We start from the raw sequence: 19,538 nt of genomic DNA, 5'->3' as shown, positions 1-19,538 counted from the left end.
GTAGTATAAAGTTTAAAAAAATAACGCTCTATTTTTTTAAACTGGATTTATAAAGTCCAAATGTTTACTTAGAAATTAAACATTTTGGTACTGGGGCCTCTAGGATATGTTGGCAGTGGAAAAACTAACCTACACCAGATGGCAGAGGTTAAAGAAATACTATAAAATATGGCTTCTATTCATACGGTTCTCAGACAAACAGAACCCCAAGCAGAAAAAAACTGTGAAAGTGGAAAACCTTTTCATTTGCTTACATTTCTCTTTGCTACTCAGCAAACCTGAGAGGTATTGTATCATCACGTATCAAGGAAGTAATATGCCAGATTGTTGTAACAGGTGGAATATGTTTGTTTGTAACACGTTGAATCTGAAATAAAGAAAGGACCAAAGTTACGAAAGGTTTTTACAAAAACATTTACAAAATGCAAGTACCTCAGTTTTTTACCTTCGAAGCATACTGCCTAAGTGACAATTTGAGACAACAGCTGCATTTTTGTACACAAAATATAAAAAATTATGCTCTAAAATTTTCATAGATTCAGTTAATTTGGCTAGATGAACACATAAACTAAGGATGTAATTCTGCACTAGCATTTTTAATTAAACATTTCACACGAGAGGGTATTTTTATCTATATTTTATTCTATTTTACGTAAACTATATGATCTCTAAATTGCATCTTTATATTTTTGTTTCTAAAGCTTCTTAAAATCACAACTGTTTTATAATTTCAATGTATTTACATAGCATTTCATTAAACTATCATGTCTATAAAATAAATGCATTCTTATAATAGAAATACTTCTCGTACAATTTTTGTCAGTTCAAAAAATCTACTGTGAACCCAAATCTGTAAAGCAAAATGTGTGATATAACCCATTTTCTTATTACATATGTAGTCATATGATGTTTTAAAAAAAAGAGAGAAAAAAAAAATGATGTGAACTTGGGCACAATGGACCATGCTGTCAAAAATATTCAGTTGTCAAAAATGCAGATGGCATAAAAACACAGAAACAGATCAGTTATTGGAGGGGGGGTGCCAGTTTAATAGAAACAATTGCATTGATTTTTTAAATTGATTATGTGCCTAAATACGTGTGTAGGTGTCCAGTAAGGTCTTCAAGGATACCTAAATGTTCTTTAAAAAAAAACGCATTTATGTGAATAGTTAGGTAATTAATACCCTGAGAGACAAGGTCCAATGCCCAAGATAGAAATAAATGTTTTCCCACATAAACAGTGGTCAAAAAAGAAAAGAACAAGGTGTCTGAGGAGGGAAAAGCTCCCTGATGACTTGTCCTTTACCCTTAAAAAAAAAAGGAAAAAAGAAAGAAAAAAATGAAATTAGAGCAGAAGCAAATGGAAAGCTCTGCACAATGAAAACAACTACCGAGCAGTTCTTGGGAACATTCAGTAAGGAGCTCATTTGCAGGGCCTGAACTCCAAGCCATTACTAATGAAACAGCACTACTAAGGGCACTCAAAAGCATGATTAAGGTCTGTAACAAGCTACCTGGCCAATCTCAAAGAGTTCAGCTGGAGGCAGGCTCTGCCTTCTCCTTCCTGACTCGTTCCCCTGAGACAGAGAGAAATCTTGAAATACGGAACATACTCACAACTACTGTGACTGTTCCCTCCTTCTGCCCACCCTATTTTTGCCCCTTTTGCCTGTAAGACTAGTGGCATTTTGGTGCGAATACAAAGCCTCCTTCCGATGGATATAGAGTCAAGTGATCATAATAAACTCATCTCTTATTGCTAGGCAACACTGAGCAATGTGAATTTGTCACTTCTGTTTGGTGCAACTTTCAATTTCACCTCCAACTGTAACAATATAGCCTGCTATATTTTAGATGCCACTGTGGTTGGATGCCATCCCAGGAAAGATGTGAACTACTACTGACAGGGAGTGAATGACTGGCAATGGGCATAAGCAGTGTTTTTGATTCTTAAGCCTTGACATATAATTAATTGCTAGATTTATTCTTCTAAGAAACTCATACTTCGTGATTCCTATTTACTGGCTGCCTTTTAGAAAAGACAAATGGAACAAACAAATTTCCAGTTAGGGAAAGTTTTGTTTGCCTGTTTAGATTTTTTCATGTGGTATTTGTTCTGTTCATATTTTTCTACTTTGACTGTCTTTTTGAGGAGTGGCTATAAGCAAAATTCAAATCTTAAGCACCCTCAATCCCTCATTATTTCCATGGCACATCCAATTATGTGTTTGATCAATGTATTTCTTACTGCTGAATACCCCCCCCTTGCATCTAACACCACCCATTCTCAAGGATCTCAGATTATTGCAAAATGAATATTATAGCCACAATCTTCTCAATCTGAAACCAAACTCCCCATCCAATATAAAATAAGATTAATTCTATTACATGCTATCTAGGCTTCTTTTATTTTTATTACAGGACTGATAATTTTGTTTTTAAAACCTTGGTGTGATTGTCTCATCTGGCTATGAGGTCTCAGCTATTTGATCTTTAAAGAATTAGGTCTGTTTGAAGGGCAAAAAAGGGAAAACTGAACACTGATATTGCTTCACCACCTTTGTCTAAGACATAACTTGAAAAAAAGGACAAATTTATACTTCAAAGAAAATACATGACTTCTAAAAAATCATCTTCAACAGTCATTTCTCTAAATGTTTTGAAACATTTCACAACTACATTAACTACAGAAATATGCCAAACAGCTGAGAATCTTTGTAATATTTTAGTCTTTGCATATTTTCACTGACTCACTAAAAACAAAAGGAGTTTCTGTAACTGTATGAATGAACCATGGCATGTGCATGTTCTTTTAAGAAAGGCCAAGGGTGCAGTTCTATTTTCTTAGCTCTGCTTTCATATTTATGTGTCTCATTTCCAGCTCATTGCTGATGCCTTAGTTGCACTATCCATCAACACTTTTATCCTCCTTGTTCCTCAAAAAGAACATAAAATCCTTTTTTATGTCGTGGTAATATTATTGCAAATAAAAGCAAATACCAAAATCTTTATTAGTCTGCCAAAATAATAAACTATTTAATAAAAGCATGCTGTAAAAATAAGGTCATTTGCATCACTCAAGTTTCTTGCAGAAAATACAGAGAATTATTGGTCAAAAAGTACAAACTGACAGCAATTATTTCTGCTGTTGATCTAATGCTGCCTGGAAATGGGTTAAAAAATGCACTAAGGTTTCACAAGTTTTCTATCTTTAAATGTTTGCTTTTAATGCTGTAGTATGCATAAGAGCCTGGGAGAATCAAATTTTTCAAAGCTGTTTTTTACCAATTTTATCCATAATGGAAGGAGGAGAGACTAGATATATCCTATTAGAAATCTTTAATGCAAAGCCCATAGTAACCTTCTGCCTCCTAGACTGCCACAAGATTTATCATTCAAATATTTACCATTTTTATACTCCTTATTAATTGTGTTTGGTTAGGATTTGTGTCAGTTTTAGCTGTATGGTTTTCTTTCACCTTTTCCTTTTGCTATCCTTGCAGAAGAGAGATCAATGAAAAGCTTCTATTTAAGAAGTTTGTTAAATGTTTAAAGTTCCTCGTGCTGTTAAAATAATGTATCTAATGTCTGAATCTTTTTTTCCTGTACTACAAACCTCACCATTATTTTCTCACTGCAGTTTCTCTCCCCATCTGGTAGTTTTGCAAATATGTTATTTGATAAAGCATAAGAAATCAGTGGCCGTGGTGAGATTTACATACTGCTGCTGATGTCCCTGTCTGCTTTCCCAGAAGAACTTGTATATAAACATTGAAAATAAACTAATCTTATAAATTTATATAACTATAAATTATCTCATTCAGGACACAGAGTATTTCCCTTAATTGCCATTATCTAAATGATAAGAATGATTTTTAGAGCAACAGAGTTAAAAGGTTTATGAAAAGACTCTTTTAAAAATATTACTACAATGATGTTGTATCTTACTCATCTGTAAACTCCCATAATTCTCAAAATACTCTGCAAGGTTTAGCTATGTCACTTTATATAGAGAGAAACTGAAACAAAGAGCAACTGAAGTAGCAGGAATGATTGAGTAATGATCAACAAGTTATTGACCAGGGAATAAAATTTCAAGATTCAGATCACTGGTGCTGTCTCAGTATTTTTGGGCTCTATTGCCTCATCTTCTTAAGTGCAATAGAGATGCTCCACTTTGTGAGAGGATGAGACCTGTATAGAGATGAAATATTTTGAAAATACATTATATGTATTGAAATAAGTACTTCATGGAGCCCTGTTAGTATATTCAATCATGCTTTAAACCATAAAGCAGCCAGGAGTTATTCTCCTTGCTTCACAGAATGCACACTGCTGAAAGCTGAATTAACTCCTCTATGAAATAATGTTTAGAATGTCACATGATACATGCAGGGTAGATAAAAGAATGCATGTTAGGAACAGTGCTTTTATTTTTTTAAATTTTGAAGTTGTGGGAATTTAGTATTAGCATCTATTCGTATGTTCAGTCAAGGTTAGTTTTTGTCTTGCTAACTCCTGAGTCAGGTTACACACCAGGTAACTCATTTGTAGCTGAACCAGTAATTTCCAAAGTTTACTTGTTTGGATATTGCACACAGTAACAGCAGTTGCTGAACTAACAGCTCTCAGATATATGCAGGACTGTGTACTTCAGGAGGAAGGTTTCCAAGTCTTATGATACCCGTACAATTGAACAACAGAATACGTACAAGAGCTTCAGTAAGCAGTGTTATAATTTAAATTAAAAGCATTTGCATTGTATGTGCCTGGTATTTATTGGGCTTGCTATGCTATGTATACATCATTAAGACAGATGGGATTTTAAAGACTTAGATAATTGTATGAATGTTAATTAGAGCTTTGTCTATTCAGGCTGAGAGATGCAAATAAAGATATCACAAAATCACATCTTTCAGAATATGATATCTTGTATTACCTGTAAAACTCAGCAAATATGCAAGGGTCTTTTACAGATTATTTCTGAGCTGTGTTCTATATACAAGAGAATTAAGTAAAATGTCAGTAGCAAAACAAACCAGTGTAAGATTCCCACAGACAAAAAATTTGTGACTTAAAAAGACTATAGATTACTAAAATTCCCTTCAATTTTTTTTTTTAAAAACCCACAAGCCCACAAAACAAAAAACCCAAACTCAAATAAACAGGCAATGGTGCCTTGTAAATTGAAATTATTGTTCACACAGCAAAAACCAGGGAGAGTCCTCTGGGTTATAGTGGCATAGTTGACTATGGACAGAGAATCTGTGAAGTGAACCAGTAGTTCACAAAACTGCCTTTCAGTCTTTGCAGATGGATGGTAAACTTTTGCTCTTCTCAGCCCATATTCCTGAAGTTGTAATGATTTTTTTAAGATTACTGCAGAAAAACAATGACTGCAAAACTGTTTTGAAAATCATAATGCTTGCATGAAGACCAGAGAGCAGGTGTCCTGCTTTTTGTCATTGTGCAATTTCTCAGGCATTACAGAACCAATGGGAAAACCACAAGAGATCTTTTTGTTCAAAACCAGTTCTTATCAATATAGTAATCAGAAGTACCTTTCAGACTCTTGAAAAGTATTTCTTTACTTCAAAGCTTAAACAACATCAAAGAAAGCATACAGACAAAGCAATGTTGGAAAGGAAGTAACATGCCCTTATTTTTAGCACTTGCCCACTTGTCACTCTTAAACTCTCATCTGCCTTTCAAATGTAGTGTAATCTAATTTTTATGCATACTGTATGCTCATACAGACAATTTCCTCATTTCAGAGTGTTTTGAGTTTGGTAAAGGTTTTTGTACTTTTCCTTAACCTATTTCAGAAATAGCACTGTCACCATTTGTCTCAGTAACTTATAGGATGATGAAAATTGACATTTTTCTATATAGAAGTGGAAAGAATATTAGTTTTATCAAAGACTAGATCCCTTCTTCCCCTCCAGTTAGATGTGAATTTGGTCACTTCAGGGCTTAGTGTGTAGGATGATTTTAAGCAATGGTCCCTGTGGTTGCAGGCTCTATCACCTAATAATTGACCATGACAGGAATTGTATGTCCGAAGCCAAGGGGTAGAGTGAATAGCATATGTCAGGGTCAATTAGAAGGTGGAAGACCCTGTGACAAAAAAGACTGCACTGATTAGAGCATGATGTTGACATGGGAGCTGAAGCTTCAATGTTATTTCAAAGGGCACTGTCACAGCCACCCTTCCTTCAGGACTCAAAATCAGAGGCAGATTATGTCAAGTGGTTTATACTACACATGATGTCATACAGTTCAATAGGACATTGAAAAGTAAAACTGATTTGCTGCTTCCTTTCAGCAATGAAATGCTTTCTCTGTATCACTCAAAATTAAGCTCCCTACTTTGCTAATTAGGTCAAAACAGCTCCATACTTACTAGATTAATTCTCTCTTGAAAAATTTAACTGTGAGAATGAGAGTATTAAATGCGACACATTAAAATCTGCTTTGATTGTTAAAGTTATTAATGGTATTTTTACTGACAAAATTGAACAAATAGGAAGAGTGGAATGAAAAGAAAATAGTCCTTTTTATTACTTACAACACTGTTATAAATATTTTATGGTACAGGAAGATTTTTGCAATGAAACAAATGGGCCAAAAAACTTGCTGTTTGCTTATTCCCCTGAAACTTCACCAGCTTCAACCACTCAAATGTTTTAATCAATGATGAACTGCAAAACCTTTTAGTAAGTGAGGAATGATCTCAAATTATATACCACTACAACAAGAGATGATAGTTCTTTCTTAGATTTTCATTGCAACAGTTCAATTTTCTGACTTTTAATTAAAAGCTGCTTCTCTAAATTCCTGTGTCTCTGTAAAAATATCTCAGCCATTTCTGCCTACAAGACCTCAGTGGTTTAGCTTATGATGATGGAGAAGATGCTGTAGCTTAACCTCATTAAATAGATAGCTAATTTCTCTCTGTTCTCATGGATTATTATCTATGACCACATTTTTTTCCTGGGTGTTTTGCAGCCAATAGAAGGCTAACTCAATAAATTATAGCCTATCGTTTTAGATTCAAATTTTTGGATGATGAACACATTTTAAGGAATATTGAGCCTAGTCTCTTTCTTCCTCTCTAGAATGGTTAATAGTCTCTAACATGCAGAGACACTCCAAAAGTCCTGTCTTCAGTCTTCATTGGCAGTTATTACAGCTTCACGGGAAACATCTCATGTTAGATAACAGGGACTTGGTTTTAAATCTTGTACATGTACTTCTTTGCAATTAACTCATCTCTGATTTACCTTTTTTCAATGTATCATTAGATCAGCTCACAAATTTGTCTTACATTTAGAATTTCCACAAAAAATTGAAATCTTCATTTCTAAAACCCAAATCTTTTTAGTAAGGGAGAAAAAGTAGGGAGAATATAAAAGTGCTTTAAACCTGTAAATATAACATCTCCACTTAATTTTTAATAGCAATCAAAACAAATATACGTAGAAGAGAAACTCCTTTATTACTACAGGCTTCCTGGTGACCTTGAGGTGGTCAGACATTGTTTTTTGTCTTGAAAGTACTTAAAGACTTCACATGGAGAAAAATACATTTAAATACCACGGATTATGCCTAACAGAAAATGGTAAATTAATGATTTTGCCAGTCACACTCAACAGCTTCTCTTGGTGGTAATTAATATTAGTGCTTTTACTAATAGAGAGAATAAAGACTTTGAACACTGAAAACTCATCTAATCAAGTGAGAAAACTGTTTATTTGCCACTGAATATTAATTTAGCTTGCACTAGTGCGTGATGGAAACACTGGTCATTTTGACAGAGATATAATGCTAGAAGGTTAGCGTTACATCTTTGACTCTCTGAAGAATGCTTGATTGGTTAGTGCAGTTCATCAAAAGCTTAGAAAAACTGACATCATATAAGGACAATTGCCTATTATTCAAGAACCTATATAATGCTACTGTGGCCTAAATTCTGTTTGTCACAGTGGTCAATGAATACCAGTCCAAGAGTTCTAAAAAGTTCTATACAAAGGACAAAATAAAGTTGCTGAATTTTATAGTTCTGTAGAAAGAATTCAAATCACCTATGAAAATGACAAGCCTTGCCTGACCAGAACTAAGAATGACAGCTGTATATATATTTAAGTAGTGTTTATAGGGAGCACTTAAGAGCAAGGAGACCATAGGCCAAATAAGTCATTCTTCACATACACTGCTGATCACTACAGTCATGTCTGTGAGAATGGAGATCAACTTCAAGTCAATGTATGCCTATTTTGGTCTAAAAAGAAGCAATCAGTGTGACAAGGTGCCCAAGCAAATCTTAACAGGTTGTTTTATCTAGGGCATCATGAACTGCTAGTATGGTTATGTGGCATTCAGAGCAATACTCTACATCTGTCGTGCTGTAGAAATGTAGACAGTAGGACCTGCAGTCCTTGTACATCTCAATGGGGAGAGATGCCGCCTGAGAAATTTCTTTTTTTTAGATTTTAGTAGTATGTCAATGCATCTCATGTTGACAAACTGGAATTTTTTTTGCAAAATATAATTCTAGTTAATCTCACAGGGAAATTGAAAATATGCTGCTTACTATGAAGTAAGTGAAAATTCAGGGAAGCTGTTGATGACAGGCAGCTAAAGGAACTCTGCAGCCAGTTTCTTAGTTAAAAGTCCAACTGAAATATTCTCCTGTAAAATCTCAAACCATTTTTCTATACTAAATGGAGAACTTAGGGTATTAAGAGCAGCAAAAAATTCTGCCACCTGTTAAATGAGGAAAACACCTCTGACTGTAGGAGAGTCGGAGCAGGACACCCTAATATAGGCCAATAGTGGCACACTGCCAGCTACACCCGAAAACTCCAACATTCCCATTCTGGACCTGGCAAGAAAAGGCGGAGACCATTTTCAAAACCTTTGTTTCAAAATGGAAATATTCTTCTAACGTTATATCTGCTTTATGTATGCAGTATTCTGTTACTTACTGGTGATTATAATAGGAAATCTTTTAATTAAGAACTTCATTAGTTCACCTTTAACTGCCAATCACCAGATAATTGGCCCTTTGCTAAGAGGCACTGCAGCTCAGGTATGCTAAAATGACTGTTTCTCAGAATAACTTACTGAAAGTAAGTTATTTTTGGAACTCATTTATAAGAGAACTTAATTAACTATTCCAGATCATTAGGGATACTGCATTGCTTTTTTCAATCCTCTGACAGGTTCCTCCAGTTATACTAATTCATTATCATTATTTTCAACTTTCTAGGCAGAAAAGGGTGAAAAAGAAACACTGAGCCATTGCAGGCCTTCTGCATAAACTAGCCAGTACTACCCCAAGATAAAAGGCAGCTTTGGTGGATTTCATTGTTTGAGCTGCTGTGGCAATACAGCAGAATGTCTCGGGGCAAGCAGTTTGAGAGATGGTGCATTTCCTTTTGTCCACTGTCATATGGCAGAACTTTTTAAGAGCAGTGACACTACACAAGAACTATTCCATAAGTGAATGAAAGCAAATAGATTTTCTCATAGAATATACTCAACATAATTTGAAAACAGCATCCTTTTGGGTAAAATGCAAATTTGTTTTCAAACCCCACTTTATTAATTCAATTTTGATATATTTCTCGAATTCTGGGACCTAAATGCCACTTTTTTATTTGTGCAAATAACTATTGATGTCTTCACCAAGTAGCACGAAAATTCCAGTTGCAAAAGTAAATGAAGCAGACCTGGTCCGGTCCTACAGTATTGTATTTAACTTCTGCTTTAAACAAGTCTGACTTGTAAGTGGAAATTTGTTTTTTTAGAAGCTGTAAAACTGAATGCAATAGAACCATTCCCCTAAAGCCCAGCTATATTGTATCAACAATAGATTAATAATAACAGACCTTTTTGAAAATGCAAGACTTCAGAATTACTCTTTGCAGATCTTCTAACAATGCCTAGAAAAGATCTTTACAAGTCTTTGTGCATTTGTTCTAAAGCTGTCTGATTACAGCTACAGATTATATGGCCTCTCCAGTTTACAAAGCAGTAGAATAATTTATGTACATGATTTTTACTTTCCATGTATCATTAAGTACTGCAAATAAGCATACTCTAAGAGTTCACAACTACTAGCCAAATTATTCTTTTTTGTGATAATAAATAAGTAAATATGCATCATTCAAACCCACAAAATATAGAGATGATGTATCACAAAATTACCTTCCTCTTTTTTTATTTTCTGGGTAATAAATCAAATAACTTTGTTCTGCCTGTTTTACAGTTCCTCAGAGGTCTGTTATTTTCTACTAGTTCACGTACTAGTTCATGCAGTATTGTTTCTTTCATTTTATTAATCTCTGCTAAAAATCTCTCTTCTAGTTCAGAACAGGTCTCCATTACCTTCGTGAGCTAAAAAACAGAAGTCCCGAGCCCTAAAAAAATTCCTGTGGTTTCATCAGAATTTCACTTCTAAGACAATTTCACATCTTTAGATCACCTAGGATGTTCTGAAGAGCAGAGAAGGCTTTCAAAGATTTACATATGATGTCATCATCAATTAGTAGGAAACTCAAACGCCCTGTAAGCAATTCCAAGGCAAGTCAAATATTCAGTTTCATAATGCCAGCCTGTGGTGGCCAAAGCATGAACTGAAGATTTATATTTTTAAAATGTATGTTTTTTGCAACTATTCTAACGCAGAAAATTCTATTTTATGTTTACAATCTCTTCACAACTATTTAGCAAATAAGTTTTATATCAATTGTCATTTCTTAACTTTTCAAAAGTGTATTTAGGAAGGCATCTTCTTAACTTTTCAAGTGTATTTAGGAAGGCATCATCACCTTCATATCTGCCCATAGTTATTCACTCCTATTTTACAGTGATTTACTGTATAAATTGTGTGCTGACTAAAATCATCTAAAAAAGAAGGAAGTGGCTTTTCAAGCTGTTTCATGAGCTGTACATAAAAATATATATATATATGTATATATATATATACACTTGTTTCACTATGCATTTATTTTGGAACATTTATCACTATAACAAAGTGGTTTTTTTAGAATGATTTTTTCCATCTTATCTCTTCCTGGGAACTTCATACTCAGCAGCCTATGTGCAAGGAACTAATGCAAAGCCTGAGTGGTACAGATTGTTATATAGCATTGCATAATATCATGTTACAGGGGACTGCTAAGTTAGCCCTCCCAGTGCATAAAGCATTTATCCCAGCCTGGAGGGACAAAGCCTTGTGTGACATTTGCCCCGCAGGAACCATGAGCCGGCACTGCAGGGAGCCCCGAGGCCCACCCTGCGGCACTCTGCTGGTCCCGCTGACCCTGCACACCAGGCTCCAGCCACGCTGGAAACCAAGCACACACCAGGGGCTTCTTGCCCCATTTTAGTCTCACGGGCCCTGGGAACCAAAGTCTGGAGAGTGGCGGGCCCTTGGACTGCTGCTTGAAACCCTGCCACAATACCAACAGCAATGCCCTTATCTGCTGATACAGGACTTCTAAAGTTTGTCTAGCAATAAGGTTTCTTCGAGAGAACTAACCCACATGTTTCTTCGGTGACGTGGGGGAAATAAATGGTGTGTCAGGTGTCAAAAAGACTGGGCACCTGGGTAAGCTTGTGACTTAGCTTTCAAACCTACAGGGGCGTCTATCATGTGTGCCATGGCAGGATTGGTCAGAAAATTGGCCCAGAACAGGGATGAGATGAGGAGATACGATTTTCGGTCTGCAGCAGCTGAAGCCGAGGACGCAGAGGGACATTTTGTGCTCGCTTGCGAGCAGAGAGCAGTCAAGCAGCCTGGTCAGCTCTGCTGTTCCAACCTCCCCGCTGCCGCAACCACAGGTCCGCTGCGACTTGGAAAGCCCCGCAGCAGCTCCTGCCCTGCCAGCGGGCCCTGCTGGCTCCCTGCCCCGGGCCGCGGGGGACTGGCGACATTGCCCTACAGATTCCCCCGCCGGGCACCTCAAGGGGAGGGGGTGGCCTCCCTCGGCTGGCCCTGCTCCCTAGGCAGCAGTCACTTGGAGCAGCTCCGCGGTTCTTCGCTGAAGGACAGAAGGCAACAGACAGGCACGGGGAAGCGGCAGGAGGGCGATAGCCTCAACCGGGCGGCCCGGGCCTGCCAGCGCGGCCGCCCTGCCCTCCATAGGCGCCCGGCGCTCTGCCTCCGCGGCCGCTCCCTCCTCCCGCCCGCCCCCGGGCCGAGCCCGGGCCGCGCCGCCCCGGCCGGCGCGCAGCCCCGCGGCGGAGGCAGCGCACCTCCCCGGGCACGGGTGCCGGCCGCTCGCCGAGCCTCGGTCCATGCAGGCAGTCTGCCGGCCTGCCCCGGGAGGAGGGCCCGGTAGGGGAGGCGGCCAAGCGGTAGCGGTAGCAACGGAGGAGCCGGCAGCGTGCGCAGCCCAGGGTGGCTGTGCGACCGGGCTCCTTCCCCGCTGCGCTTGCCGGCTGTCGCCCACCTCCCTGTCAGTGTTACCGCCCCCGGCCTGCGAGCAACATGAGAGTAGTGGCTTTGATCAGGTAACGCGCTGACGGAGCGCCTATGTGAGCGAGCGAGGGGCGTCTCGCAGGCGGAGAGAGGGCGCGGGGAGAAGCCCTGCCTGCCCGGGGGTCGCGCTCCACCCAGCGCCACCCGGGAGACCCGCCCGGCCCTTTCCGCCCGGCTTTCCCGCCCACGCGTTTCCTGCTGCCTCCCTTCCCCTGGCCTGCCGACGCGTTCCCAGCCGGCTCTGCCCGTGGCCCCTGCAGTGGCCGCCTGCGAGTGCCGCCGCGGGCCGGTCCCTGCCTGCGCGTAGGGAGAGACTGGGAAGAATTCCCGTGTTACGGCAGAATTCAGGAATAACTGGTCTATTTTTAAAGCTAAGAAAGCAAAACCCAAACACATAAGCCACCCCACAACCGACCAGCACAGCCGCAGCCCCCAGCCCAAAGCAGACGTACGGTTATCTGCCCCGGTCGCTTGCGCTGCGGTGTCCCGGGCTCTGCGTCTGCAGCGAGGCGGGAGCCGGAGCCGCCCGGGCCGCCGGCAGCGCCCTCGCCGGGGGCGCGGAGCGTGGGCCGCGTGTCCCGCTCTGAAAAACGGGGTTCTGCTCATTTGCACTTCAACATCCAGGTGCTTCTGCCTTTCAAGTACATTAAGCTCTTTCAGGATAGATTTCCTAAACTCTTAACGATAGATTTTTGCAGTGTGTTTTTTTAGGAGAGATTAAATTTTGCCAGTTTTAAAGTGATGAAGCTAGCTATTTTCAATTGTTGGAGTTGGACACAGCCGTGTCTGTCAAGGGTTGCATCTCCCCCCCCCCCCCATGTTTTTTGTAAGTTTCTTTGTTAGTTTCTGCAATTCTTGTATTTTTTTTTAAGAAATTAACATTTTCTAATAAGGACACGTATGTGTTCTTCTTGAAGAAACAATAGTTAATTAAAAGAGAACAAGCTAGGAAGCCTCTGAGTGGAAAAGAATTGTGCAGATGTGAGCTGTGTATTTTTATTTTTGGGTGCAGTAGCTATTTACATAAGCCAAAACATCTAATGTATTAAATTCTTCAGGGAATGTCAAATATCAAACCTTGTTGAAAGTGAGATTTGGCCATAACAACTGCAAATAATTCCAAACCTCATGCAAGGAGAAAATACAGGAAATTTTGTCTTTTTTTCTAGATTTGCTGAAATATGGTGTCAGGAAAATCAGTTTCAAATTTTTTAATTTTATTTTATAGATAAGACATTGTCTTTCAGGATTATTTACTTTGATATTCTCAAAGCAGAGGAATGTGTTAAAAGGCAGGATGGAATAAAATCCTGTAAACAGGTTTCTAACACAATTGCTATTTTAATGGGCTATTTTACAAGGACGGATTTAGTTTCAAGTAATAGTTTTAAGAAGAGTTTTAAAGAGACATCAAAGTGTCTGAAGTCTTTGTAACAGAGCTAGCCAAAGATCAGAGGGGAAAAAAAGTATTTGAAAAGTGCTTCTTACTTTTGCAAAGGTCAGGATTATGTATGAAACTACTTTAACCTGTTTTTTTTTCCTTGTAGAATGTTGACCACACTAAAAGTTGATAGTCTTGTTTTAAGGTGGTATTTATGGGGTAAACCCTGCATTTTGTTTTGTGCCAAATCATAGACATTTTAAAGCCAGTCTTCAACCTGAAATATGATGTTTTTCAACTCTTTAAAATTCGTCTAGAATTTTCTGAACTGTAAGTGGTTATACTTGTCTATAGAAAGGAATTTTGCTTAGAAGTCTTTTATAGGTTCATATCTTCACAGTTACCCAAAGGTTTTTTTTCTTCTGGTATTTTGTTTATAAGCCTGCCTGTTAACATACTTGCAGAACCCTGACTGACCTCACTTTGGAGCTTTCTACAGAAAGGCCTGTGGCTTTTTTTCTGTGCTGGGAATTGAGAGGTGTCCCCAGGATATCTCAGTACTTGTCTTCATCTCCCTTCTCTGGACTGTTCTGAGTCCACCTTCCTCCCATGGGCATGGACTGGCTGGTTTCATTGATCTTAATCATGTTGTGTTTCACATTTAGTTTGGAAGGTCTTATGGGTGGGCACCATGTAGTTTGTTTCTTGATACTGGTAGCTTTTAGGACTATGGTAAATAATGCAGAGAATAAATAACAGGACAGTACCATGTGATTCAGTAAGCCCAGATTTCCACCTACTAACTGGTGGTCCAATGTAAGCAATATGAATATCAATATGCTCCTTAAAATTTCTTTTGTGTATATATATACACATACATTAATTGGAAGGATAAATATATTTATTCTGGTGACATTTTAATTTTTGATTTCAATTTTTTAAAATATTAAAACGCTGTAAACGACATAGGCAATTATCTATTGTCATACAATTATTTTTCTGAAGTGCTGTTTGTAGCTGAAATCAGAACCAGTGGGAGACTTTTATTTTTCAGCATAAAGTCACTCAGAAGAAAAAGAGTCTTTGTCTCATTACTCTGTTGAGCCTGGAAGTTCAAATTATGAAGTGAATACTGTTGACATTTTCAAGGTATCAAGAACGGTGTCCAAAAGGAATGAATGTATGATTTAAATTTTTTTTGTGTCTGTATATAGGTTAGAAGAAAGTTGCTGGTATGCATTAGAAGAATGTAAAGTAGAGATGGACCCTCCAAGTAGGATTCTATCATATTTATATTTACTTTTTAGCACTGAAACAGAAGCAACTGCTTTATGAAAATCTGTCAAGTACAAAAGGATGCCATGTTTTACACTATTTCTACTTCAGGTTTGAATTACACAACAAGTTCAAGACAGCATACAGAATTTCTGCGTGGATAAAAGCAGAGATTTAGGGGAATAGCTGAAGAGTTTCATTCCTCTAGGACACTTTCAAGCTTTTGGGCAGAGGGCTAGATAAAAGGGAGAGCTTAAAGCTGGACATTCTGAAGAATTTTGTTTCACAATCACAGAATCATTTAGTTTGGAAAAGACCTCCAAGATTATCAAGTCCAACATTTGGCCGATCACCACTTGTCAATTAGGCCATAGCACCAAGTGCTATGTCCAGTCATTTCTTGAGCATCTCCAGGGATGATAGCTGCACCACCTCCCTGGGCAGCCCATTCAAATGCTTGACAACTCTTCCCATGGAGAAATTTTCCCTGATGTCCAACGTGGACCTCCCTTGGTGCAGCTTGAGGCCATTTCCTCTTATTCTTCACTTTTTCTCTGGTTGAAGAGGCCAAGCCCCACTTTGCTCCAACTCCCTTTCAGGCAGAAATAGTAATAGTGTGACCACAAGGAGCACAACAGTCTATTGTAGCAAGGACTGCTTGTACTATATGTTCTCCTGTGCAAGTCTCAGTGATTCTAAAACAAAATGCAGTTTTACTGAGCTTGTATAGATCTCTGTTGCAGTTCCTGCCATGGATTTTGTGTCTTGGCATTTAAAGAAGCTGCATAGAATCTCCACCTGCAGTTGTAGTTTGAAGGCCAGAAGTCTGAACATGGATCTTTTAAGCAGTGTGTATTCTAGAGCACTTTTACTGTAGGTCGTAATATTTCTTTTTCTATTGATTAAAACCCATGGAGATACTTTTTCAGTTACATCAAGAGAACAGAATTCTTTCCTCACTGGTAGCAGAAAAGGTTCCTGTAGATCTTGAATGAATGTCAAAATTAATTGTATCCTCTGCGTTGGAGAATTATCTCTTGGCCTCAAACAAGAGTATGATCATGTTTGCTTTTATATTTTTTTACTGTCATTAATAATTTTTTATTTGCAGTGAAATGCAGTAAAAAATTCATATGTTCTATGCAGTGTCAACTGAAACTACTGCCTGTAATAATTAAAGTTTTTGAGAATGGCAAATGTGTTCAAAATATTGAAGGTTTGGGCAACATATCCCATGTAGGAGAAATGTTATTCCTGACATATAGGATCAATGAAGTTGGAGAAGACCTCTGAGGTATTGAGTCCAACCGTTAACCTAACACTGCCAAGCCCACCACTAAAATGTGTCCCTAGGCATCACCTCTACGTGACAGACCTAATTTAAAAGGATTACTAATGCTGGCAACTCACTGGAGCAGATTTTGGGGTTTTGATCCAAATTAACTAGTAATGAGTACATAGTAATTCATCTCTGGAATAAAAGATAATCTTTGAGGAGATTCCAGTGGCAGTGGCTCTTCTTCATGTAACCTCTCAGATTAATAGTAGGATACAAAACTCTTTATGTGATTTATGGTTACTGTATTTAGGCACTATGCATATGTATTAAATGTATGGTGAAATCATTCTTTTTCTACTATTACTATTCTACAGCTCTTCATATTTCAAAACTTTATAAACAGCTCTGATAATACTTACTTTTGAGCAGTTAGTTAAAAGTTATAAGAGGCTAAAACTTTTATCTGTGCTTTTAATTGCCACTATTTTCTTCTCCTTACAGTGGTGGGAAGGACAGTTGTTACAATATGATGCAGTGTGTTGCTGCTGGGCATCAGATTGTTGCTCTTGCCAATTTAAGGCCTGCTGAAAATACAGGTATGAAAGCCACATTTCTTGCAGGAAATTTTTAAAAAATAGAAACAACGGAATCACAACCATGCCTGAATTAAGTTCCCGTATGTGTTTTGTCTGGTTTTGCATATTGAAGGCCAATACAGAGACTTGAAAGAGGTACAAAAAAGAAGATGCTATGGAGATGTATTAAGTGTATTTTTCCTTAAGGGAAAAAAAGCCCGCAAGAAGAGAAGATCAGTTAGAAAAAGGCTTACACAATTTGAAAATGAGAATATTGATATCCTGGTGGTAAACAAAGGGGTTGTGTGAGGTCAGTAGCACAAATGCTAAAAGCTGATAGATGATGTCATCAACCAAAACTAGCACTGTACTTCTAGAAATGTTCTAAACTGGTGCTCAACTAAATGCTGTAAACCATTCCAGCTGCCAAAAATGCGCCATTGTGCTGCTGCTCATTCATTTTTATCTTTGTGTGTCTTTCTCCATTATTCTAACCCAGCATCTGTGAACTGCATTGAGACTGCATTGAGGAACTGATGTGGGTTGAAATTGACCTCGATACATGTATTTTTCCTGCTTTTTTCCGTTTAGACTAGAATGGTTTTTTGATCAGTTTCTCATGGGCTACAGTTTATTTCTATGACAAAGGATGGGAGAAACTCAGGTAGTCAGTAAGAGCTGAGAGGATGAGCTAAGTATTTGTATATTGGACTATAGCACAAATTGAAGTGAGACTGGAAAAGCAAGTGAGTTGTTTCCAGTTGGTAGGGGAGAATGCTAAAGTATGTTAACTAGGTTCACTGTTCAACATATGTTAAGCAATTAAGTATGGTATTTGGTAACTGTACAGTAGGAGGGTACACAGAAAGGGAAGGAAAAAGGGAGCTGCCATCGCAAATGAGTCACGGGCAGAACTGGCAAATGCTAGGAGAGTGTAGGAAAAATTTATTTTCTGGGTAGCTAGGACATAATAATCTCTAATCTTGTTGAAATATGTTGTCTTCAAACTAATTTATCCTCATCAGAAATGTAGTATATTATCATTAAAATCATCAAATGCTCTCTTTAAGTGTGTAGTTGGAAATTTTATAGAAAGTTAATTGAGGTGCTTCAGGCAATAGTGGATTCAATGCCATTCTTTTTATTTTATCTTGTACCACTGTTGCCTGGAGAGTCTCAATTAATAAAGAAACTGTGTATTCTAAGCAGAATATAACATAAGGACTTTATCATGTTCATGTATGTTGAAACCACTGAATTTGCCCTTAAATCTACTCTTCTGGTGTGGGTTGGCTAGTTGTGATTAGGGGTTTGGATTTGCCTGTTTTGTACAGAACCATATCTGTTGTGTGGCATCAAAGGTGACTGACCTAATTCTTACATCACGAATTAGTTATCTTGGTCAGTTACAGACCTTCTTCTTTGTAAGATGTGCTACACAGGTATACAGCAGAAATGCTTGATGTCTCTGTCTAAGTTCAGAGAAGTACCAGAGTTACAAATTAGCATTAAAAGAGTGAACTTTCTTAGCTTGTAATAAAGTGGAGATTTCACCAATAATAATATATTACTTTATAAATCTCTTAGAAATATTATCTGAAAAAAAATGTATAAATTATTTATTGTATAGTTTGAGATGTAATTCTAATTCATGATACTTGCATTTTTAGCTGCTTTTTCCTTATCTGATGGCTAAAAACTGCTTGTAAGAAAATTTAGTTCATTTTTCTCTCATGATTAAGGAAATAAGCTTTTTACTTATTAAACAGTGTCAAAACATTGTAGTGGTCTACTTTTATTCCACCTAAGCAGAGGTAGTCTCCTTTTGTGATGACCATGATAACAATTTTAACAGTAAAGGTTTTTGTACATTTTGACAACCTTGTTCAAGTTGCTTGTTCTGAATATTGCAGTGCATTACAATTTTCTTGATCTGAGTATGTTGAAATACATCTGAGTTTGTGCCTCTGACCTGTCTTCCTATTAAAATTACCATGTGAATGGAAGCAGAATTGAAATGATAGGAGATTTTTTGGATGAAGCAGGACGAAGGAAAGGCACCACAATTTGCAAATAGGCAGCATGTTTGTGACAGATGTCTTCCTCTCCATACGTCTGTTGGGTGGAGAAATCTATTTTTTTTTCTTTCCATGTTTATAGTGGTGTTGTCACCAAACATCTGTTTGTGAACTGAAAAATATTAACATTTAGATTTTCTCAGTACTTTGTAGTATTGTGATTATCTGTAATTGTTGCAACAATGTACCTGATATGGTTGTTTCTTAATTGTGGCAGGGCAGACTGATGAATTGGACAGCTATATGTATCAGACAGTAGGACACCATGCCATTGACCTATATGCCGATGCATTGGATTTGCCACTCTATCGTGGTTTTATAAAGGGTACCAGTGTGAATACTGGAAGAGTATATACTGCATGCCAGGAAGATGAGGTTGAAGACCTTTACCAGCTTATGAAACTTGTTAAGGTATGCTGATTGAAAGCAATTCTATAGTTGGGGATAATTATATTGTT

General features: G+C 37.9%; 1 protein-coding gene and 1 long non-coding RNA gene across 7 annotated transcripts in view; one reads left to right on the top strand and one right to left on the bottom strand.

The window, feature by feature from the left end:
* The window catches only part of LOC134420361 (uncharacterized), a 47,987-nt gene extending 34,949 nt beyond the window's left edge, over window positions 1-13,038 (bottom strand). For all 3 annotated transcript variants that reach the window (XR_010028321.1, XR_010028322.1, XR_010028323.1), the window contains exons 1-2: window positions 12,945-13,038; window positions 255-367 (exon numbers count right to left, since the gene is read on the bottom strand). This is a non-coding gene — a long non-coding RNA (uncharacterized LOC134420361). The remainder of the gene's footprint in view (window positions 1-254; window positions 368-12,944) is intronic.
* Window positions 12,367-19,538, top strand: part of DPH6 (diphthamine biosynthesis 6) — a 184,615-nt gene continuing 177,443 nt past the window's right edge. For 2 of the 4 annotated variants that reach the window (XM_063160467.1, XM_063160466.1), the window contains exons 1-3: window positions 12,367-12,524; window positions 16,929-17,023; window positions 19,298-19,491. In XM_063160467.1, coding sequence (XP_063016537.1) covers window positions 12,502-12,524; window positions 16,929-17,023; window positions 19,298-19,491 — 312 coding nt within the window. In that variant the 5' untranslated portion in view covers window positions 12,367-12,501. Of the gene's footprint in view, window positions 12,525-13,063; window positions 13,117-16,928; window positions 17,024-19,297; window positions 19,492-19,538 lie in introns of those variants that run through there. The other 2 variants (XM_063160469.1, XM_063160468.1) reach the window with 2 other exon arrangements.

The sequence above is a fragment of the Melospiza melodia genome, chromosome 6 (assembly GCF_035770615.1).
Source record: "Melospiza melodia melodia isolate bMelMel2 chromosome 6, bMelMel2.pri, whole genome shotgun sequence".
Lineage (NCBI taxonomy): Eukaryota > Metazoa > Chordata > Aves > Passeriformes > Passerellidae > Melospiza > Melospiza melodia.
This window is presented reverse-complemented; position numbering and strand designations above follow the sequence as displayed.